Genomic DNA, 24,750 nt, shown 5'->3' with positions numbered 1-24,750 from the left:
CAGCTCAGAACCTAGAGCCTGCTTCAGATTCTGTGTCTCCCTCTCTCTGCCCCTCCCCTGCTCACGCTCTGTCTCTGTCTCTCTCAAAAATAAATAAACATTAAAAAAAATTTCAAAGGGCAACTTCCCTTTTGCTTCCTACCACTCTTACCCTTCTTTTTTTTCCTTTTACTTGGGACCCCCTAAATGCACATGTGTTCACATGCATATTAGAATGTAAGCTCTGGGAAGGCAAGGGCTTTTGTTACTGTTGCCTCTAGAACAGTGCCTGACTCTTAGAGGGCACCCAATACTTAGTTGTTAAGTGAATGAATGGAGGTGATGTTTTATTTGATCATTAGGAACTGTGTCTTTTGAATTTCTTACTAAGGTAAAAACGCAAAATATTTCATTGCTTGGAAACTGACTTTCTGTAGTCCGTGTATAAAGCAAGTTGTATTTGCCTACCACGTTTTCTGAAGAGTTTCTAGCAAACGTGTTTTTATGTTAAGGCATGAACCAAAATTCACATTTTGGTGAAAAAACTGAGTCTGTATTTTTTAGAAATAACCATTTAAAGAAATAACCACTCAACATAAATGCTGTTTACCAAGAATAACGTTTAGTCTAATGTGAAATCACTTTTTAAGAATTTTAGCTATTGACCGGCACTGTTTACTTTGTTCACCTGAATTCTAAAGTTACTTGAATTTAAAAGCAGAAAATTTAAAGATCATGTTATCTATTTTAAGAATGAATCTTAAATCTTTTATGATATGGAGTCATTGCCATTATTTTATTGATAATGGGCTTTTTTATTTTTAATATAGACCTCTCCGCAAGAGTAGATGCAGTTAAGGAAGAAAATCTGAAGCTAAAATCAGAAAACCAAGTTCTTGGACAATATATAGAAAACCTCATGTCAGCTTCTAGTGTTTTTCAAACAACTGACACAAAAAGCAAAAGAAAGTAAGGGATTGACATCCCTTCTGTTTTATGGAATTGCTGCTGCTCTTTTTTTCTTTAAAACTTGGATAGGTTCAAAAAGTTATAGTACTTTTGTTTGTGGCTTAATTGAATATTTATGAAGATAATATCAGATCTAGGCAAAATTAAGAGCATAACAGAAGACTTCCATGAGCTTGTGTATAATATGTTAGTCTATGAAAATGTGCTAATGTATTGTAGAGACTTTATAATTAGAAATGCATATATTTATGAAACTTGAAAATGAATGTTTTATCAAATTTGCTTTGATTTATAGGTTTAGCACTGTCTTTTATTATAGGCATATTAAGAGATACAAGAAAATAACCACCGTGTTGTGAAAAGTGACCAAAATCATGTACTGAACGCACAGCTTTATGTACCCTGTCTACCATGTTGTGCCTCTTCTCCATTTGCTTCTTCCTTCCCATTTCCCTTCCCCTAAGGAAAAAATTGGTTTCACATTTGTAAAAGTAATTTTACTAGTTAATCATCTGTGAGAGTAACCTGAGCTTGAATTGTTGAAACTTAACCAAAATAAGACACTTACTCAGTTAGGGCTTGTCATAGTTAGTAATAAGATAGGATTGTTGGTTTGTCTTTAATTGATTGAAAACAGAGGCCATAAATACGAAGACTTTTCTTTGCAACTGAGTTATCAAATTGGGAAGGTCTGTTGTTAAAAACTTCCTTTTGCACAGCTAATGCACTTGGTATCTGAAAAGATGAGCTCCGGTTATATGTTTGAAATAGAACAGAAATGGGATGGGAAAGGTACTGGGCAAACAGTAGTAACCAGCTCCAAATGTTTTCACTCCAGATTCGTGTGATCGGTGGCACAGACGATATCTTTTGGGGAATATATGAATATGAAAGTAGATTAAATGTGACTAACCTTAGGTCAACCACACCTAGAAGAGAACAGTTACAAAGAGTTTAGTCTCAAGGTTTCTTTGTGGTACCCAGCAGATCAACTTTTGCAAAATTCCTTGAGAGTGTATTAGTGTCAGAATCATGAACAAAATGGAGGAGTTTTACGTGTATACTAAGTGATATTTTCGCAGTATTTTAATCTCACTACTTCCCCAGAATTTTCTGTGAACCTAACTACTTGGTTTGCAGAGTTTTAGTCACTCTTTGACAGTTTCAAGAAATTTAGTTTGTAGATTCCATTTGGTAAGAAAATTAATATCAGAAGTAATGTTAAAATGTTAAATAGGAAGAGAGATCCACTAATATAGTTTTGGTTATTAGATTTGGGCTACTTTTAATCATGGAATAATCTTAACGTTTGTATTGGTGTAAGATTCGATGAATGACTTTAGCTGTATGAATATAATAGTTATACTGCAAACATTTTGCATCCCTTTTGTGACCTAATTTACAAACATTTAAACTTGTGTTCCAGTTTTGCTTTACTGTTTAATAAAAACCTGTTTCAGAGATTGTGTGTGTGTTAATATAGTAACTGTGGTGTGTATAATGACGTAGTGGTGTATCCAGGGTTGTTCAAAGCTACAGGATAAGTAGCATATCTTATTTAAGTACCAGTTACTTTATGTTTAGGGGAATATTTTTATTAAAACAAATGTTAGAGGATATTATACATTGATTTTTATTTTTAAAAACATTTTTTTAATGTTTATTTATATTTGAGAGAGAGAGATACAGAGCATGAGCAGTGGAGGGGCAGAGAGAGAGGGAGACAACAGAATCTGAAGCAGGCTCCAGGCTCTGAGCTCTCAGCACAGAGCCAGACGCGGGCTCAGACTCACAAACCACAAGATCATGACCTGAGCCGAAGTTGGATGCTTAACCAAATGAGCCCACCCAGGTGTCCCTGTACATGAATTTTTAAAATAAAAGCAAAGAATTCAGAGGAAGATCCAAGATTGTCAGGGAAAAGGTGGTTGTAATGTTTAGGTTAGGCTAAGCTCCTGTAGCAAGAATGCATTGATAATATAGTTTTTCTCCCAACTAACGGTTGTGAGGTAAGCATTGCAAGCTAGTGGACTTTGTTCCACATAACGACTCGGGGGCTTGAATGGAGGATAGCTCTGCCATTTTCAAACATGGCTTCATGGGACACATTTGCAAGGTTTTAAGTGTTGGGCCTGTTGGCACGTAGGTTTTCTCACATTCCAATGGCATGGAGACTTCATTACATCTAGATGGAGAAGCTGAGAGATGTAGTCTTTGGCTGGAAGCCATATTCCAGCTACAACTTTCTTACCATAGAAGCACATAGAGGATTTTGGTAGCAACTCGCAGCCACAGCCATAGCCCTTTTCTCTTGCTATTAAGTCTCTGTGCACAACCTTCTTCCTGCACAAAGAACATACTCAACCCATCCTCACCAGTTACTGATTCAGCTCAAAATCCAGGATCTCTATTAAGGTCCGTCAGTTTTAGATGTGGCTTCTAAATAGTGTGACGACTTCTAAACTGATGGGCAAATTATTTGCTCTCACCCTCACTTCTTCCCATTTATAATGGTGTGGTGAGGTCAGAAAACCCAAATAAAAACTCTCAACTTGGAAAGAGGAATAAAGGGAAATGTATTGATTCAAACCAACTGTGGGATATTCCTGGGAGACCCTGAGAAGAGTCTGTCTCTGATGGTGGAGAAGGAAGTTCCTTGATCAGATCCTGATTCTGCTCTCTGGCAAGGGAGTCCCTTGTTTATTACCCTCAATGGCTCCCAGTCTGGAAAATTATTCCTTATCCACTTCCCTCCAGGGCTGTAAGTAGGGGCTAGGAGTGTGCCCTTTATGGGAGACATGAAAACAGTCCACTTCCTGCTGGCATGAGCTTGGTGCCCATTGTTTTAAGGCCATGCTCACATTTCTTTGGCAGTAAAATTCCCACAAAAATGTAGCTTTTTGGTCTATACAGTTCTAGTTCCACCTGTTAGGAACCACAATCAAGCACTTTTCTAGACCAAATTCTCAAAGTATTTTTCATCACAGGACCCTGCCTCTTTAATGGAGGCTACCTTGAGACCAACCGAAAATAAGACTGCTCTGGGAATGCTACACCCAGATTATCACTGCAGGCCTGGATCCCTTTGTGTGGCTTAACCAAGTGGCGGGAGGTCTTGCTGGGCTTGCCACCCCCACCTCCCACACCTCAAAAATAAAACAATCCTTTTTTGTTATTCAGGGTACAGAGGCACTTGGCTCTTCTAATCCTTTGAGGTTCCTAATACTGGTGTTTATTCCATCTCTGCTTAGAGACTAGTAAATTCTTTCCTGTGATGCCTTGCTAAAAGCATCAAGGACCAGGCAATTCATTGCACATTCTGACTTTTCCAACTGCTACCCATAGAGCTATCATCTCAGTAGGTGACAAAATGTTACCTGAGGGGAGCCTGGGTAGCTTGGTCGGTTAAGCGTCCGACTCTTGATTTCAGCTTAGCTCATGGTCTCCCAGTTTGTGGGTTTGTGGATTCAAGTCCCGTGTCAGGCTCTGTGCTGACAGCATGGAGCCTGCTTGGGATTCTCTGTCTCCCTATCTCTGCCTCCCCCCACTTGCATGCACTCTCTTTCTGAAATAAACATAAAAATATTTTTTAAAAATGTTACCTGAAATACAAGTCCTACCTGCTTGTCATGTGAATGGTAAATCAATGCTATACATTGTTTTTCTTGTAACAGTATCCTACTTCAGGCTATCAATTTCTGTATTAGAAATATAGATGTGCACAGGAACTGTGTCTAGCTTCTGACATAGACTCTCTTTGACCAAATTTTAAGCAGACCTTTTCAACCGGGCCTCTCATAGGCCCTGTCTTTGGCCTATTGCCAGTTTTCAAAAGAATCCTGCTAAGTCAACTTAGAGAGGATTCCCTCCCCCACCCCACCCTCTGTATCTGATCACCTTGGTCTGCCTCCAGCAAGAATCGCGTTCAGTTTAGCAAGCATTCCCCTACCCTTGGTGTCTCCTCTTAGCAGTTTTCCATCTATGAATCCTCCCCGCATTCTGCTCAATGACTTTAAATTGCCAGCCATCTTTACTGTATTTGGAGTTGAACAAAGTATCTCTCCCCTACTCTGACAGTCTTGGGCACCTATTGTAGCTAGAACAGTCTTCCTCACTGTCTTAACAAGTGCCAGGATACTTTTTTCTGTAATACTTCTAGTGTAAATGCCGGTGGAGTGATGACTGGCAGAGAAAATGAGCATATCCCTTTTCCTCAGTGGCCCCCAAGTGGGACTTCCCTCAATACTGATAATATTCTATCTAGAATTTGTCCTCTCTGTATTCCCTTTGGACTTTATTTGTAGCAAGTTAACTATAGATCACAATCCCTTATCTGGAATTCTTGGGACTAGATGTTTCGGAAATTGGACTTTTTCATATTTCATAAAGTATTATATTGTTTTAGGCAGCACTTGTAATCCAACACATTTTACATTTTTGTATCAAATATATGAATTTAATAAGCATGATAAATGCTATAAAAAGCCTGTCAGGGAGGTCAGGTTTGGTTGCCAAATGAATTTTGGTGTCAAACATGAAAACACTTTTGCTTTTCACAGATTTTTTTGACTTTTTTGAATTGTATGTGTAGCAACAGAAATTTTTGCAGAAAAGTAACCAAAATCATCTAAACATGTAACCCCCACCAGTTTATAGTGTCACATTTCTGTTCCTGTCCATTACTCTTCCGTTTGATCTAGTCGTTTTTCCAAAAGATAAATGAGAGTTGAATTATAGAATCCAAAATAAACTTTGCGGTCCAAAGCAAAGCAAAATTGATCTTAATTCTTTAGAAAGTAAAACCTTTCTTCACTTTTCCCAGTAACTGTTTTTCTCTCTTTTGAGGTAACACCCTCTAGTGGTTGTCTGCAGGTATTTCTTCAATCTGAAATTATCAAAATTACTAGCAAAGACAAAGAGATTACTTAAGATCACTTGCAAATTATGAAAGAACGGAAAATATCATTACATTCAAGTTTGTTTAAGAATCCTAAGAGAGACGGGGCACCTGGGTGGCTCAGTTGGTTAAGCACCCGACTTTGGCTCAGGTCATGATCTCACGGTTTGTGATTTGAGCCCCACGTAGGGCTCTGTGCTGACAGCTCAGAGTCTGGAGCCTGCTTCAGATTCTGTGTCTCCCGCTCTCTCTGCCCCTCCTGCACTCACACTGTCTCTCCCTCAAAAATGAATAAACATTAAAAAAAAATCAGAAGAATGACTTAACTGACTCTTAGCTACTCTATCTGAAAAACAATACTATAGTTTATTTCTCTTTAAATCATAGAGATTCATGGCATTTAAACCCAAATTTACCATAACAGGAACTTTATACTGGCTCAGGATCTAATTTACCTTATAATGGAGGTGGATGCTGATGGGTGGTGACAAATAAAGAACATTACAATTAATGTATAATGTATTTAACTTGTTTTAGATTCTATATGCGATTCATTGATGGCTTACTAAATGTTTAGTCTAAGTTATTAAAACTTGAGAATATTCCCAAATTTCACAGAGAATGTAAAATGTATTCAGTTAACAAGCACCACCTATGTGGGAAGATACTACGGTAGGTTAAAAGACCCAATAATCCTACTGCCCATCTTTCTCCAAAACTATACCATGACTCTTCCATGCATATATATTTCCAGAGACAAACTCCAAATGCATTCTCAAATACATTTCCTCTCCCATCGGCCTACCACATCTGACATGTTGAATTAAGGATTTTATCTCCTAAACTCTTCCACACAATGGAAATCCATGGGAGGTAAAATTTGGGATGATAATATTAAAGTTAACGTAGAAATGCTATTATTCATTTACATAAGAGATACAAGTAGTTTTCTGATATCAGCCATGTGACAGTTCATCCCTAAATCCTACTATAGGCACGAATGAAGAGAATGAAAAAACTTTAGATGCCTAAAGTATAATATACTTATGTTTTAACTTTCTAAATAGTTTTCGTTGAATACAAAACTATCTTTGGATTCATGTTCTAAATTTCTAAGATACGTTAAATTCACTGTTAGGGGTTAAATTGTAACACGTAAACAGTCCCATCCTGTGTCTCTTGCAAATGTGTCCTGACTCTTCAAAAGGCTACTAATTCAAGTAATATGTGTCTTCCTAGAGAAATGATCAATGGAGTCAAAGTTATCTTACAAAATATTCAAGTGGGTTGCCTGGGTGGCTTAGTCTGTTAATGGTCCAACTTTGGCTCAGGTCATGATCTCGCAGTTCATGAGTTCGAGCCCCACATTGGGCTCTGTGCTGACAGCTCAGGGCCTGGAGCCTGCTTCAGATTCTGTGTCTCCCTCTCTCTGCCCCTACCCCATTCCCACTGTGTCCCTCTCTCCCTCAAAATAAATAAACATTAAAAAAACTTTTAAAAAAAGGTATTCAAGGAAAAGGAATCTATTTTAGCCTGGTCAAGTTAAAAAGCCTCTAAAAAGGCCAACTAAAATAAAGAAAAGCAAAATACACTTATTTTTCTTTATTAGAGAAAAGGATAAAATTTAAGTCATTTTTAAACAAAGTCAGATTAGGATGGTAAAAGGAAAAAAGCCATCTTGTTATTAAGGAAGACTCAATGCTTTGTCTACTGCATGGATCTGGTACACGTTTGTACGGGTTTAAGTTTTGGTTAAACCTATCAGCCATGATACGTCCACGGAGGGTACAGCCACAGGAAGTAAGAGTGAGCTGGCAAAACTGGTTGCTCAGATGTTAGCACTGCAAGCTCATGGGGTTTAACCAAACACTGAAGTTAAAATGAATCTGCAACCAAGAAAGTAAAAAAAAAAAAAAAAAAAAAAGCTTTAATCAATATTTAGAAATAAATGTTCACATACAAGACACTTGTTAGGCTAGAAGGTTTCCATAAACTTACGGAAGGATTTATGTCCTGAAGTAGCGGTTTACTTTTGGAAACATTCTCTAGAATCACTCAGTGTGTCTAGTTCATTTGGACATTCCAAATACAAAGTAAGAAAGGGAGTCCTTGCCAGGTTTTTTTGTATAAAGTTCAGGTAGTATTAAATAAATACAAAATATGGTTAACTATGTATTAAGATTTTCTACCATCAAATTATGAAAGTCAGTACACAGCAAAGAGAATAAAGCACCTATTTTCACTCTCTAAAATAAGGAGTGAATAGTATTACTGGCTGTTTGGCTTAATTTTAGTAAAAAAGGGAAGTAAGACACTCATTTTACTTATACATACGCTCTAACTATACTACTGGGGAGCAGGCTGTATGGGAACTTAGCTGGGGCTTGCCCAAGAATGGGGGTGTATATGTCCATGAGGAAATCCAAAATACTACCCAACTAGTGTGATATTACCTAACTAGTTCCCTAGATAGCTAGCATTAAAGTGGTTCTGTGGTCTCAAAGATTCAGATCCTCTTCCAAAGCGCCTAACCTGTTCCCCAAACATAAAAAGTTCTTAAGATATTTTAAATGGAATGGCACAGCTCCACTATGATGCACTTCTGTGATTTCTGATAACTACTTTAAAAAGAGGAGCAATATCTACTATCTACCTTAGAGACAGCTTTGAACCCAGATGATAGAACAGACTTAAAATGGATTTGAATTTTAGGAAAAAAGCAAGATAAAAATACAAAGCATGATAATTGATATTAGAATTTCTTAATGACAAGAAAAAAGAAAATAATTTCAAGCCCCCCCCCCCTCAATAATTTTCCTATTCAAGAGGGTACAATTTAAAGAAGAAAAAATGTTTAAATTTTCTTTTCAAGAGCGATGTATGCATAAGCAATCTTCTGAGCAGGGTAAAAGCCATTCTAGCATAAAACAATTATAAAAGCTGAAAAAACATCTGTACACCATTTTATTTTGATGAAGCTATTATCTTTGTATTCAGATGTAAAATACGATGCACTATTAACCAGTGATTCTGCGAATGACACTTAGACATTTGTTTTGTTGGCTCGTCAACAAAACACCTCTTTAACAGAATCTATAATTTAAGCGAACAATGGACCATAACTATAATTTGACACAACTAGGCAAATGGGGGCCACATACGACACTTTCAGTTGTTGATAGAATCAAACAAGCATGCAGAAACTTTATTGCGTTTAGCTCTGTACAACAGAACACACTCTCGTTTTCGTTGTACAACTGCCGGTTATATTGTTGTCGAGCTGTTTTAAGAGGAAATTCCAATAAGTGATTTTCCAATAGCCGTGAAGCTGCTGAATATTATTTTGCTCTGTACAAACCAAAACTTCTTTCTCCAAACTATTAAAACTCTGTAACGTCTAATGACATTATTCTCTTAAATCTGATATACAACGTGCCACTCTTTTTTATTCTAAATTCAAAGACCAGGTAACTTCAAAGTTTTTTTTTTTTTTTCCTCCTGAAAAGAAAGACTAAAATAAATGTCTGAAAGAATAACATTGCTAGGTATTAGAAAAATGTGCAGGTGACTCAAGTTCAGATACGGCACACTGATTTTAGAATGCCAAACATCTCGCTCACGAATTAAAAATACTTGAATTTAGTTTATTCCTTTCGCACTCTTCTTTTGCGTACTGACTTCACTGGCCCATCTCCAGATCCTGTGCTCTCATCTGCTTCCTTCATCTGGAGAAAGAATTATGCAAATGTTTATTTTCATACAATGGGTAACTAGTAGATAGTAGTAAATATTTCTTATTCTTTAAAATGTAACAATCAAACGCTACCTTATATATGTGTTCTTTAATTCATGAAGCTGATCAAAAATGTGTACATAAATTAATGTGTTTTGTTCATCTTTTGGCATGATTACATTTTAGAATAACTCTGCTTACCAAATATGCATCTGACAAGAAATACTGCTAACAACTCTACTCATGATTTTATTTTATCATTTGGAATTTAATCTCAGTGTCATGGTTAACTAAAGGTTGTATGACATTTTCATTGTGGGATAGTCAACACTAACTTCATCACAATAGTTCCATAAGTAATGAATTGCTGAGCTGGATTTATAGAGACTTTTTCAGAACTTCTGGCATACAGTACTTTGAGAAAAATTAGGAGGCGGAAAAGGAAACATCAGATTTATAATTTGGGGTTTTTCTTTCCTTACCCTCCCAGAACAAGCATTCATACATGAATTAAACTTGTGTAACAAAATAAAATAATGAAGGGGGCGCCTGGGTGGCTCAGTTGGTTAAGCATCTGACTTCAGCTCAGGTCATGATCTCATAGTCTGTGAGTTTCAGCCCTGCATTGGATGATCTCGAGCCCTGCTTCACATGAGCCCTGCTTCTCTCTCTCTCTCTCTCTGCCCCTTGTGGGATTCTCTTTCTCTCTCCCTCTCTCTGCCTCTCACTCATTTGCCCCCCCCTTCTCAAAAAAAAAAAAAATGAAGGTATTATATGGTGTTATACAAAACACTTACTACTTTTCAAGGTCATACTATATAAAAAGTTGGCTAATTTTAGCTCACTGACATAAAAGAAGAGTAAAAGACAAAGACACAATTCAGTTTTTTTTTTTTTTTGTTTTGTTTTTCTAAAAGCGAGAGAGCAAGCAGGGGAGGGGCAGAGAGAGAAGGAGAGAGAGAATCCTAACCAAGCTCCACACCCAGCATGGAGCCCAACGTGGGACTCGATCCCACAACCGTAAGATTGTGACCTGAGCCAAAATCAGAAGCCAGATGCTTAACCGACTGAGCTGCCCAGGTGCCCCAAGATATTTTTAAAGGTGCACAAAATATCTTGTGAAGCAAAATATAACTAGACACATATTCAAATGAATGAGTGCAAGTATTATTATTAAGAGAGTGGCAGGGGAAACAATGACTATTTAAAATCCTATCCTGGGGGCGCCTGGGTGGCGCAGTCGGTTAAATGTCCGACTTCAGCCAGGTCACGATCTCGCGGTCCGTGAGTTCGAGCCCCGCGTCAGGCTCTGGGCTGATGGCTCAGAGCCTGGAGCCTGTCTCCCATTCTGTGTCTCCCTCTCTCTCTGCCCCTCCCCCGTTCATGCTCTGTCTCTCTCTGTCCCAAAAATAAATAAACGTTGAAAAAAAAATTTAAAAAAAAAAAAATAAAATAAAATCCTATCCTGGAGGAAATTATCTTCACCCAGCTTCCTCTAGATACAGATATTCAGACTAAGGTTCCCCTAAAACCTCACGAGGCAATGAAGACCAGTCACCAAGTATATATACTGAATAGGCTTTAGAAAACAGGTAACAATGAAACAAGTTTGAGAGTTCTTCAAACTCACAAAATAGAAACTTTATGTCATCCCATGTAGTAGACCAGGCAAAACTGTGCTTTTACCCTACCAGCACTGAGTAATGAGGGTGGTGAGGACGGTGACTGGGGTAAGATCACGTAGCTCCTAAGGGCTAGCAAATAGAGAAAATAGGCCTTTGGTACATGCTGGGCAAAAAGAGAAAGCTCTGGTTCTGACTCATATCCTGGATGGTTTCGGATTCCATAACTGCCTAAAAAGAGGCACTGTGGAAAGTTCTGTTATATATCAGGATACAAAAAGGGGTAGACGGATCAAATTGATGGGAAAACTAGTTTATTAAAGCTTTGAAAACAAACAAACAAACCACTGTATCAGGCAGATAGTACTCAACTACCCAATGAATGAAATATTACAAAATGTGACAATAAATTATCCAGACAAAAAGAATGTTTTTACAATAGGTGTAAAGAAAACTGTCTTATAATAAACAGAATTACCTTTTAAATATTCAAGTGGTCTGTTTATAATCATTTTCAACAGAACACTTTAATGATAAAGTCATAATATTTTACAGATGCAGCTCTCTGGATTTTGTAAACCCCACACACTATGCTGTTTCTTATCAGGGGTTAAGATGATTAAATTATTTTCTTGCCTTCTTTATGGATACATTTTAAAAACAATATGGAGGCTCCTATGAAACCTGGGAGAAACACGGAAAAAATTCTCCACAAACCAGACTGCTTTTACTAAAATAGTTTATGGATAACAATCATACATAAAAAATGGTTTATCTTCCATTAAAGAGCTGCTTACCTCATCCTCTGATCCAGATTTATTTGATTTATTACCTTCTTCTTGTCCTTCAATGATTTCGATTTCTTCTTCACTCTTTTCCTCAGGTTCACCTTCCTCTTCTAGAATATAGATTTTTATTACAGGCAAAGACTTGAATTAGAATTTTGCTACTGAGAAGTATTGAATGTAGTAAGGGGGATTTATTTAATTCCAATATTTAAAAGCAATTTCTACTATTAGAAATTTCTAAAAAGTAATGCAAATACTCACTATTTTACCATATTTTATAAATAAATCATCATATTTGAGGGAAGGGACAGGCTTAAGAAATTCTTAAGCATTTAGTTTACATGTAATATGAAAAGCAAATGTATCTGTGTGTATGTGTATATATATGGACACACATTGTCATATATATATAATATATGTAAATATACATGTGTGTGTATTTTTTTGAAAGTACGATTTTTAAGTCAACTCTTTCATCAACTCTTAAGTTAAAAACAGTGCTCAAGGCGTAATTTAAGTTGTAGGGGGCTCAATCTGGAACCTGACTTGGGACACCTGGCAAATATCAATAGTTTTATTTCTACCTAGATGAGTGAAAGAAAGTCTCAATGGAGACCCACCAAAAAGCCTCAGTTCTTCAGTTCTAACATCTTTAGGAGTTTAGTGTAGGGTGGGAAGGAGACATATAATTCAGCAATCCTTCTGGGACATTAAATTACTCATTCTGTATGATAGACTATCTGATAGCCGACAGCCACTGAAAGACTTGCTATTGAATTTGTTTCCACAATCACCTGCCTTAAACCTAGTCCTCTCCTTCAGAGGCTGTGCTCTCTGTACCTCCCATCTCATCTATGTTCTTGGAGGTAAGAAAAGTCCCTGCAAAAAGCTAGGACACACTGGATCCAGGCTCCCAAGCAACTGAAAGATAGCTAAATCTCTTTCTTCTTAGAGAACAAAAACTGTAAGCAGATGGCTATCAGGGTGCAAACCCAGGCCAGGGGCCATCACTCCTCTCTGCCCCAGGCATGCACCTTCTGGGGATTCAGAACGTACATATTTGACAATAAGCAAGTACAACAGCTATTATTTACTAAATAATCTGCTCTTTTTACAAGCTTTGCCGTGGGGTGGGGGTGGGGGGGTGGGAGGGAAGGACTCCTGTTATAACTCTGTATCATTATCCTACCTTTTTCAAGACTTTCACCATCACTTTGCTTTTTTTCTTCTCCCAAGTCGACTGGTTTCTCCAGGATGGCTTTCTTTTCCTTCACTTCTTGCTCTAGTGCTCCCTTTGTTTGTGGTTTACATATGTCAGTTTTTTTATACTCCGACTCTTCATATTTTTTCTGTAGTAGTTTAACAGAAGCTATTTTTAGTGAAAGCAAAGCCCTATTTTTTAAAAACTTTTTTTTTTGCAATAACTGATATTAAACATAGTGAACACAGTAAAAACTACAGGAAATTTATTTAGCTTATTACTCTTAAGAAATCACTTGCTCAATTCATAGAACTCCTACATACTAAGAGATTTATTTTAAGTTGAAGGAAATTCAATTTCTTTACCTTGACTTTTCTTGGCCAACAAAATAAAGCAATTAATGCTACTGGAAGCCCTGCCGTCACAAGATAAATGAGCCAAAGCCATGGGCGCTCTTCGGCAGCTACCATTAACTGTTTAAATACACCAGGCTATAGAAGAAATAGGCATAAACATGAAATTCAGATTTTATGAACATTCATTAGGAAATACAGTCTATTGAAAACAACTTATTTTATGTAGGTGTTTCATATTAAGGAGTGATGAACTTCTAAGCGAAAAATACTTTATTTTCCCATCTTATGCACTGTACAATTTAGACTCTATTAGCATGTATCACTGTTTGAAACTTTGTAGTAGAAGATATGTTACTACATAGGTAGAAATTACTAACTTACCAGCAAGAATTATGACAATTTTATTTTTTAGTAAACTTCAGGATAGAACTACTCTCTATGGATGTATTCTCTTTCATTTAGAAGTATATAATGCTCTGATAACTCTTTATTTATTTATTTATTTATTTATTTATTTATTTATTTATTTATGAGAGAGAGAGAGAGAGAGAGAGCGAGAGCAAGGGAGACAGACAGAGAGGGAGACACAGAATCCGAAGCAGTCTCTGCGTTGTCAATGCAGAACCCAACGCAGGGCTCAAACCCACACTGCGAGATCATGTCCTGAGCCAAAATCAAGAGTTGGATGCCTAACCAACTGAGCCACCAGGTGCCCCTCATTCTTTACTTTTAAAGAACTTATTAAGAAGATCAACCTGGGAATTACTGTGTTTTCTTTTTTATTAACAAATTTCATACACAAGGAAATTGTTTCTCTTATTAAAATAAAATATAAATTCATTAAAAGCTTTAGTTAAGAAAGTTTCAAAGTGCAAATCTCTTTACCTACTCTTTTGATGGCTTTTGCTAATGTCCAAAGAAACCAAACGTGAGGTACTTTTCTTTACAGTAACTGATTTTAAAGATAAATTCTCCAAGATGCACTGTGTTGAAATACTTAGCTTAATGTTTCTAAATAGTGTTAAGATTTGGGTAAAAAATACTGGAACACAATTTAATAATAATAAATTTTGAAGTTCCCTGTACTCCTCTAAGTGAAAAGTAGTTACAATGAATAAAGAATAATATTTAGATTGCTGTTACTACTTAGGCCTTGAATTGATAAGGTGACAAAGGTATTAAGTAGTCTCCTTATAAATAGCAAGTGAGCAATTAAATCACATTATGCTATCATAATTTAATGAATGAAAAATGTACACACATACAGTTCATTATATAGTTCATGATGAAGTTGTAATATAGTAAAGCTAAGTATTTTATCTACATAAAATTATTTAAGTATATTTCTTTGGCATTTACTAATGACTACATATTTATTTACCTTTTAGGGCCATTTGTATAACCTATAACCAGGACGAAGTCGTATTATTATTCTATGGTAAATACTGTACCTCATTAGCATTTGCTGTCATTATTTTCACTCCCCAACCATCTGCAGCCCAGCGATCTGCTATTTCCTTTTCTGAACAGATAATAAAATTATCAAAGTAGATATTAGAGGTCATAGACCAAAGCTCTAAACCAAGAGCACGGAAAGAAGTCAGAAGAAATGGATGATCATCCTCAAAATAATCTGGGTTGGGAATTTTTCGAGGACTCCAGATTCCCTGGAAGAAAAAATAATTAAAGACATTTTCAAATAAAATAATGTCATTATAAATGCTATTCAAGAAGTTGTTGCTGTTGAATGAAATCAGCAGTACTATTTGGAGAAAAAAGAAAATCTTATCTGATGTTAATTCATCAGCAAGTCATTGGAAAGAAAAACTTTACTTCTCATTCTGTACACAATATTCCCTATGAATAAAACTGACTTTAAACTCCAAAAACGGCAAAGTGACAATCCAACACACAAAGAAACTTGAGTAATTAAATTTCACAAGTGATATCATTATAGACAATATTTTTTACCTTTAGCAAAGTTATTAAAAGCAAGAAGTCATTAAAATTGCCCAAATCAGAGAGATTACTGTATGCTAAATATGAAGCCATTCCTTTAACATATACCAATGATGGGTATGGATATGTTTTTCTGCACCTCAGAAAAAAATTCAACATAAAAGTTCCATTAAATCTTAAATGATTAAACTCAGCCAAATCAAAAAAATTCAACAATATGATTACTGACTCACTCACTCTTCCATCATGTATGTCTATTCTGCACCAGGCACTATGCCAGATACTAGGGATAGAGTGATGATCAAGAGAGACATGGTTCCTCTATTATTAAATTTAAAGTAGTGAAAGAGACAGACATTTAAAAAGTTACCAAAATAAGCATTCTGTGATAAATGCTATGAAAAAAACCTCACAGGAAACAATTAGAATATGCAATTGCCTATGTATAATAAATGTTAGAAAATGTCAATGAATAATTAGATAAAACTACAGGGTTAAATGCATAACATAGAGATTTGACCCCAAAATCCAGGTACACTCAAAAGACATCTGATATTATTGAAAAAAAGCCAAAGTTTAATAACACCAGAAAATATGGAGCACATCAAGTAAGCACAGGCATCAATTACTAAAATGTACAATGTGAGGTCTCCTGATCAGAACTCATTTCTTATATTTAATTCTAAACTGGAACTTGGTTCCAGAGTGATCATCGATTAACAGAGAAAAATATAGTATGAAGTGACTGATGTTTAGTTCTTAATATTATTCCTCCAGAAAATTACATAAAGAATATTTTACTTTTTTTTTTTTAAGTAGACTATGCCCAATGTGGGGCTTGTACTTATGTGACCCCAACAGTCACATGCTCTATGCACTGAGCTGGCCACTGCCCCAAGAATACTTTACTTTTTTTTTTTTTATGCAGACTTAGACTCAGTAGGTTTGAGACCTGAGATTCTGCATTTCTTTTTGTTTGTTTATTTATTTAAAAGTTTATTTATTGTGTGTGAGAGAGAGAGAGAGAACGAGTAGGGGAGGGGCAGAGAGAGAGGGAGAGAAAAAGAATCCCAAGTAGGCTCTGCACTGTCTGTGCACAGCCTGATGCAGGGCTCAAACTCATGAACCCATGAGATCATGACCTGAGCTGAAATCAAGAGTTAGACGCTTGACCCACTGAGCCACCCAGGCACCCCAAAGTTTATTTATTTTGAGAGAGAGAGAGTATGAGCAGGAGAGGGGCAGAGCAGTTCTAAGCAGTCTCCATGCCCTCAGCACAGAGCCCCACATGGGGCTCGATCCCACAAACCATGGGAGATGGACCCCAGCTGAAATCAAGAGTCACCTAGGCGCCCCAAGAGTACTCTACTTTTTAAAATAAACTAGGGGCACCTGGGTGACTCAGTTAAGCGTCTGACTTCAGCTCAGGTCATGATCTCACCGTTCATGAGTTTGAGCCCCATGTCTGTCTCTGTGCTGACAGCTCAGAGCCTACAGCCTGCTTCAGAGTCTGTGTCTCCCTCTCTGTCTGCCCCTCCCCTGCTCACATTCTGTCTCTTTCTCAAAACATAAATAAACATTAAAAAATGTTTTAAATAAATTAGTTGGAGTCTATTTTCTTTTACTTTTTTTTTTTTTTAAGTTTCTTTATTCTGTGGGAGAGTGAGAGAGAAAGAGTGACTGTGCATGTACTGGGGAGGGACAGAGAGCGAGGGAGAGAGAGAATCCCAAGCAGGTTCTGTGCTGTCAGTGCAGAGCCCCATGTGGGGCTTGAACTCACGAACCTTGAGATAATGACCTGAACTGAAACAAAAGCCAGACACTTAACCAACTGAGTGCCACCCAGGCACCCCTCCTTTGGCTTAAGATAGCTAAAGTATACTATTACAAATCAAATTTCTAAAAGTTAACACAGCATTATCAATAACTAAATATATAATAGAAATATCACAGCATTTTAAACTTTACTATGGAATTGGAAGAAGTGGGTTATTACCTGGTAGTTAGGATTATCTATCATTGGAGGTCTCCACACTCCTTTGTATTTGGGGTTATCTATCATGGGAGGTGTCCACTCACCACACCCAATTTGACATGCTGGATTAGAAATACGAGGTGCCTCCCATTCTCCATCCATGTCTTCATTCCTTAGGAAATTAGAACAAAGCAAATATAGTAACCTCACGTCTCTCCTGTCAGTCAGTCAGTAACAAAAAGCAAGTAAGAAATGGATGAAATTGACAGCTGAGGATGAAGAGTGTTTGTTTACCAGTCATCAGGTTTCTCAGCATTAGGATCTGGAATAAATTTTGGTTCATCATCAAGCCAGCCATCAGGCTTCACAGCACTTAAATCTTCTATTTGGGCAGGTTCACTTTCATCCCTGAAAATACAGTATTTTGTGTCAAGTATTAGTTATTCAAAAAGTTTAAAAATGGATATGTTACAGAAGTCAGAAGATACCAAAAGGTATTTCCTACCCTTCTGTCTTTGTGTCTACTATCTCCCCCATTTCTCATCCACCAAAATCTTCTGCTAACTTGTTACTTTCTTGTGTATATATTCCCTGTTGTGCCCCATGCATACATGCACATAGGTATATACTGGGTTTTTTTTACACAAATGATAGCATTCTATACAGAGTATGTTTTTGTTTACTTAAAAATTCATCAGTTCATCAACAAACACATATTAGAAGCCTACTATGTGCCAAGACTGCTCTGTGAGCCCTGTTTTATATAATATATATCTGCTTCATTCTTAACTGTTGTACAGTTTTCTAATTTGTGGTGATACCATAATTTATTTAGAGTAACTACTCTTGAGGGACATTTAGTATTTCTAAAAATTTACTATTACAAATAATTCTATAATGAATATCCTGGAATATATTAGAAATTAACGTGAAATTAGCTGTCTGAATTGAAAATATTTTTTCCTGTTTCTCATGTATTTTTTGATATAGTTTATGATAGGTTTTTTTTGGTTACACTCAAATAATTCATTTTCTGTAGTTGAAATTTATTAATATTTTCTTTTATGATTCTTAAATTTTATGTCATATTAGGAAAGGTCTTCCTTACTCTAATATTATTCTTTTTTAAACTCTCCATATTTAATTCTATTACTTTTATATTTTCATTAAAAATTATACTTAGAAAATAAATTCTCAAGTATATAAACATAATCATAGTAAGTACTGAATAAAACTACTAGTATAATTTTTCAAACAGATCTACATAACAAAATAAACTCAAATAATCAACTCTCTATATGTAAAGACTTATACTTGCCTGCTATCAATTTTGAGTCTCTCAGGGCTCAGAGTAACTAGAATTTAAAATTTAAGGGAGCATTTCCTTTATCAGTTTATAAAACAAATTCTAACATGCATCACCAATCAGAAAGAGCTTATTAGTAGCAGTTTCTTTCATTTCAGGGCAAACTTACTTCCCAGGCTTACTCTTTATAGGTAAAGAAATATGAAACAATGGAAGAAAATCCACATGAAGGGAGGTACTCCTACCATTTCTGAAAGTATGAATTCATGAAAATTATGCATTAATAGTGACTTTTTATTAATTAAAAAAACCATACTGTTATTTCTTCCTTGTAGAAGTTACTTCCCTATGATACTACTTGCTTGAATGCAAAGACATTTTTATGATAAATCAGGATCTCTCTTTATCTACAAGAGAATTAACAAGGAAACACTTCTGGTTATCCAGGAGCAACACTAAATTTCTGAGTCAGTAGTAACCCCGATGTTTACACACAAGAGCTTGAAGAAATGGAGTCGACACTTTCTAAAATGAAGCAGAGAGAGAGAAATTGGCTTAAAAAAGTGAACAGACACTCAGTGACCTGTGAGACAACATAGAGTAGTCTTACATTTACTTGGTGTCCCAAAAAAAGAGATGGAGAGGCACATATAAATATTTACAGAAATAAAGGCTAGGAGGTGCCTGGATGGCTCAGTCAGTTGGTTGAGTGGCCCACTCCTGATTTTGGCTCAGGTCATGATCCCAGGGTCATGGGATTGAGCCCTGCATTGGGCCCCCTGCACTGTGTGTGGAGCCTGCTTAGGATTCTCTCTCCCTTGGCCCCATTCCCCCACTTGGCCGCACTCTCTCGCTCTAAAAGTGAAATGGAAAAAATACTGAAAAAAAAAATGAGGACAAATATTATCCAAAGTTGATAAAACTATACAGTCACATTCCAAAAAGCTGGAAAACAAGGCAAGCATACACATACACACACACACACACACACACACACACACACAACCACGGCACAACACTATCTAATTGTTGAAAACTAGTAACAATAAATCTTAACACCAAACAGAAAAAAAATTACATATTAGGTAAAGGAGAAAAAGGATGAGAATAACAACTGACTTCTCACTGGAAACAACACAAGCCGCAAGACAACTCAAGAAATGACTTTAAAAATAATTATCAACCTATAATGGTGAAAACACCTTTCAAAAATGAAGGAAAATAGGGGTACCTGGGTGGCTCAGTTGGCTAAGAGTCCCACTTTCGGCTCAGGTCATAATCTCACAGTTCGTGAGCTTAAGCCCTACTTCGGGCTCTGTGCTGACAGCTCAGAGCCTGGAGCCTGCTTTGGATTCTGTGTCTCCCTCTCTCTCTGTCCCTCCCCTGCTCATGCTCTCTCTCTCTCTCTCTCTCTCTCTGTCTTTCTCTCTCAAAAATAAATAAACATTTTAAAAAATTAAGGAAAATAAAGAAATTTTCAGATACTTAAAAGTTGAGAGGATTCAATGACAGCAGACATGTACCACAATACATTGAGAGAATTTTTATCAGGCAGAAGAAAAATAGTAACAGATGAAAATGTGTATCTACACAAAAAGAGTATCCTAAGTGGTAACTATGTGGGTAAATAAAACAACTTTTCCTCTAATAACTGTCTGACTAAAATATACTGAGTGAAGAATAAATACGTGTGGCCTTCATAGAATAGATAGACATAAATGTATGATAATAGCACAAAGAATGGAGGAGAAAATGACAAGACCCTGATAAGATTAACTTAGACATAAAGTGATATAATATTAGTTGAGAGTAGACTGAAGTCAGTTATGTAAACCCTAGAGCAACCACTAAAACAATAAACCACAGAGGAAAAGGCAATATGCCAACAGGAAAGAAAGAATACAAGACTAAAAATAAAATAAAACAAAATAACTCAATCTAAAAGAAGTCAGGAAAAGTATTTTATAAAGTACCACAGAATATATGGGACAAACAACACAAGTGGCAAGAAAACAAGTATGTTTCCATCCAATCATATTAATAATCACATCAAATGTAGACAATTTAAAACACTCCAATTAAAACACACGAACCACATATAGGTTGCCTACAAGAAAATGACTTTAAAAATAAAGGCATATATAGGTTAAACAAAGGAAAATACTATTCAATGGAAATATGATTTAAAAGAAACCAGAAGTGTTTGTTGACTTAGTATGAGACTAAGTAGACATCAAGACAAGAGTATTACAAGAGTTTATAAAGAAGGATATTATTCTATAATAAAAAAAACGGTTAGTTCCTCAAGAGGTCATGAAGTACTACGAATAGAAGTAGTGACAGATCTTCAAATACATGAAGCAAAACTAACAGAACTCAAAGGGGATACCAATCCATCAAAAGATTTTAAAACTCTTCTCTCAGTAAGAGAATAGACTGAAAACCAGTAAATATGTAGACGCTTTCAACAACCCTGATGCAATTGACATTTGTAAATTTTCTGACCACAGAATTAAAAATTTGGAGTCAAAATGAAAATCGTATCTGGAAAATCCATAAATAATTGCCAACAAAGCAACACATTTAAAAACACATGGATTAAAGAAAAAAATCACTAATGAAATTAGAAAACGGTATGAACTGAATGTTCTTGTAAGTGACATATATTTGTAAAACACACTTAAAGCAGTGTTTAGAGAAAATTTACAGCTGCTTCTGTCAGAAAAGATTTTCTAAATAAGGCCAAAAAAAAAAAAAAAATGAAGCAAATTAAGTCCAAAGTAAGAAGAAGGAAACAAATAACAAAATTTAACAAAGGTCAATAGAGGGAAAAAAAATAAAACAAAAGCCAGTTCTTCAAAAAGGTCAATAAAATCGATAAACCTGTAGCTAGATTCATCAAGAAAAAACACAAATTACCATATTATAAGTAAAATAAAAGTTATCAGCATAGATCATTATAGACATTAATGATGATAAGAGGTGCTGGCACAATTAGACATCCTTATTTTTAAAAATTGATCTTGATTTAGATCTCACACTACATACAATTAACTTAGAACAGAGTTTTAGTCAAAATTATTTGTCTAGGAAAAAAAGAGCAAATCTTTGTGGCATTCATTTGGGCAAAGATTTCTTAGGTAAGACAATCAAATCATGAATCATCAAAGACAAATATCTCACTGTTCCCAAGTTCAAGCCCCGTGTTGGGCTCTGTGCTGACAGCTCAGAGCCTGGAGCCAATTTCAAGTTCTGTGTCTCCCTCTCTCTCTCTGCCCCTCCCCTGCTTGCACTCTTTCTCTCAAAAATAAATAAACATTTAAAAAAAAATTTAAGAATCCAGCAAATATAAAAAGGGCAACACTTGCTGACCAAGTGGACTGTAAGTTTAGTCTAGTATTGAAAATCAATCAATATAATTCACCATACTAAGCAAATAAAAGAGGGGCACCTGGGTGGCTCAGTTAGTTCAGTGTCTGACTCTTGATTTTGGTTCAGGTCATATCTCACCATCACAGGATCGAGCCCTACGTTGGGCTCCACGCGGAGCATGGAGCCTGCTTAAGATTCTCTCTTACCCTGTCCACCTCTTACTTTCTCTCTCTAAAATTTTTTAAAAAAGAAGAAAAGAGAAAACCCACATGGTCATCTCAATGCATGCACAAAAGTACTTTACAAAATCCAACACCCAATCATGGAAAAAAACAAAACTCTTAGTAAACTAAGAAAAGAACTTTTAAAAATCATACTTAGTGGGGCACCTGGGTTGCTTAATCAGTTAAGCATCTGACTTCAGCTTAGGTCATGATCTTGAGGTTTCTGAGTTCAAGCCCTGTGTTGGGCTTGTGCTGACAGCTCAGAACCTGGAGCCTGCTTTATATTCTGTGTCTCCCTCTCTCTCTGCCCCTCTCCCGCTCACACTCTTTCTCTCTCTCTCTCTCTCAAAAATAAATAGTAAAACCATACTTAATATTTACACCTTTGTGTAGTTCCCTCCTAAATGTACCAGGCAGAGTTAGTCTTGTGACAAACAGAATACAGCTGAAGTGATGACACGTCACTTCTGAGATTAGGTTATAAAAAGATGTTACAAGCCCTGTGGCTGTGCTCTCTCCCCCTCTGGGGTCACTCCCTCTGGGGAGGGGGGGCATCAGCTACATCATGAGCACACTAAGGAGAGGCCCAAGTGGCAAGGCACTGAAACTTCTTGACAACAGCCACGTTAGCCAGTTAAAAAGCAAAGCAGATCCTCCAGTAGCCAGAGTCAGACCTTCAGATGAATGCTGAACTCTGACCTCAGGCTAGCCACACCCAGATTCCTGACCCTTAGGAACTCGGTGAGTTAGAGTGAGTTAGCAGGCATCTCTCACCATCTGAACTCAAAGCTATGGGAACTCAGGAACTGAATACATTTCTTTTAAGGCAAATACTCATAATCCTATAGAATGAAAACAACACAAATACTCAGCTAAGGAATTTAGTACGAGTGAATCCTATATGGCTTTAGAAGATGCTGAACATATGTCTATTTTAAAACCAGTAATCATTAACTGAAAAAACTAACTATATAAGATGTGCACACACATACATGATAAAGATCAAACTAGGAATTAAAATTAAAGTGTCGGTGTCTTAGATTCATGGAATGCCCCCCACCCACAGCATTGGAAACATAAAAAAAAAAAAAAATATTGAAAAAATGTTGAAAAAATATTAATTAAAATGAAAATTAAGATAATTAAAAGGCAAGGAAATACAAAGTCTATTTTAGAAAATTATTTCACCCCAAATAGTCAAAATAAGTAATTTTGATGTTTAAAGGAATATGTTTCACTGGTTGTAAACTTCACTTATATGTAATATCTCATTACTGAATTATACCAACTAATGCTTTGCTACTGAATTCTTTGCTTACCAGTCTTCTGGTTTGACAGCAGAAAGATCAGGGATTTTTGCTCTTTCATCCCATTCATCAGGCTTTTTGTCACTGGGATCTTCAATTTCTTTGGGAGGATTGATAGGAGGAACCACATCTTCTAGTAGGCTTCCTTGGTTTACAACTATTTGATCAATTAATACTTCAAATGTGTCATCTGGATTCATCACTAAAGACCAATTTAAATAAATAACACCTATAATGACTGACATTTTAAAAATAATCTTCTAAATAAAAAACTACCCTAAATTTCATGAGTAGAATTTTTTATTAACCAGAAATAGAGGAATTACAATCAAATATTAAATCAAAATATGCTGAGATCACTAGGTACAGTGCTTCCTAAAACCAAAGGGAAAAATTTGTCTTAAGTAATAATTTAATAAAATGCTCCATTACTTCTCAAATAAGGAATATCCAATAGCTAACTCAGTTTGGGACTCACACAACCAGTGAGCTTCACTTTTTTATTATCACAGAAGTCAACCCAATCTTCTTCAGTATTTTAAAATAACTTTTTTGAAACTATCTCAAACTTCAAAACTTGCAAGTACACTATGAAGAACTTTATTTTTTCATGAACCACTTGAAATTAATTTACTAACCTCATATACATCATCCCTGAATGTTTTAATGTATATTTCCTACAAACAAGGACATTCTCCTATATAACTTCAATCTAGTCACCCAAAGCAGGAAATTAACATTGATGCATGACTACCATTTCCTAGAAAATTTTCAAGTTAATGCTATTTCAAATTCAATGATGCATACACTGTAGTGTAAAATATCTTAAGGTTGATGGAAAATATTGAAGTTTGCACATATGTTTGTTTGGAGGTGAATGTTAGCTCTCTAAAAGTACCCAAGCCAGGGGCACCTGGATAGCTCAGTTGGTTAAGCATCTGACTCTTGATTTCAGATCAGGTCATAATCTCACAGTTGTGAGATCAAGCCCAGCATGGAGCCTGCTTAAGATTCTCTCTTTCCAGGGGCACCTGGGTGGCTGATTTGGTTAAGCATCTGACT

At 36.2% G+C, this 24,750-nt stretch overlaps 2 protein-coding genes across 10 annotated transcripts in view; one reads left to right on the top strand and one right to left on the bottom strand.

The window, feature by feature from the left end:
• SCOC (short coiled-coil protein) overlaps positions 1 to 2,411 on the top strand; it is a 45,103-nt gene extending 42,692 nt beyond the window's left edge. For all 8 annotated transcript variants that reach the window (XM_045055844.1, XM_023252790.2, XM_045055845.1 and 5 more), the window contains one exon: positions 810 to 2,411. In XM_045055844.1, coding sequence (XP_044911779.1) covers positions 810 to 952 — 143 coding nt within the window. In that variant the 3' untranslated portion in view covers positions 953 to 2,411. The remainder of the gene's footprint in view (positions 1 to 809) is intronic.
• Positions 2,412 to 9,024: 6,613 nt separating this feature from the next.
• Positions 9,025 to 24,750, bottom strand: part of CLGN (calmegin) — a 51,075-nt gene continuing 35,349 nt past the window's right edge. For both annotated transcript variants that reach the window (XM_003984987.6, XM_045055843.1), the window contains exons 8-15: positions 23,701 to 23,890; positions 17,774 to 17,887; positions 17,501 to 17,651; positions 14,997 to 15,212; positions 13,555 to 13,680; positions 13,178 to 13,337; positions 11,998 to 12,098; positions 9,025 to 9,570 (exon numbers count right to left, since the gene is read on the bottom strand). In XM_003984987.6, the coding sequence (XP_003985036.2) occupies positions 9,490 to 9,570; positions 11,998 to 12,098; positions 13,178 to 13,337; positions 13,555 to 13,680; positions 14,997 to 15,212; positions 17,501 to 17,651; positions 17,774 to 17,887; positions 23,701 to 23,890 (1,139 nt within the window). In that variant the 3' untranslated portion in view covers positions 9,025 to 9,489. The remainder of the gene's footprint in view (positions 9,571 to 11,997; positions 12,099 to 13,177; positions 13,338 to 13,554; positions 13,681 to 14,996; positions 15,213 to 17,500; positions 17,652 to 17,773; positions 17,888 to 23,700; positions 23,891 to 24,750) is intronic.

The sequence above is a fragment of the Felis catus genome, chromosome B1, assembly GCF_018350175.1.
Source record: "Felis catus isolate Fca126 chromosome B1, F.catus_Fca126_mat1.0, whole genome shotgun sequence".
In the NCBI taxonomy this organism is placed as follows: Eukaryota; Metazoa; Chordata; class Mammalia; order Carnivora; family Felidae; genus Felis; species Felis catus.
Note: the sequence above shows the minus strand (reverse complement) of the source record. Positions and strands in the feature narration are given on the sequence as shown.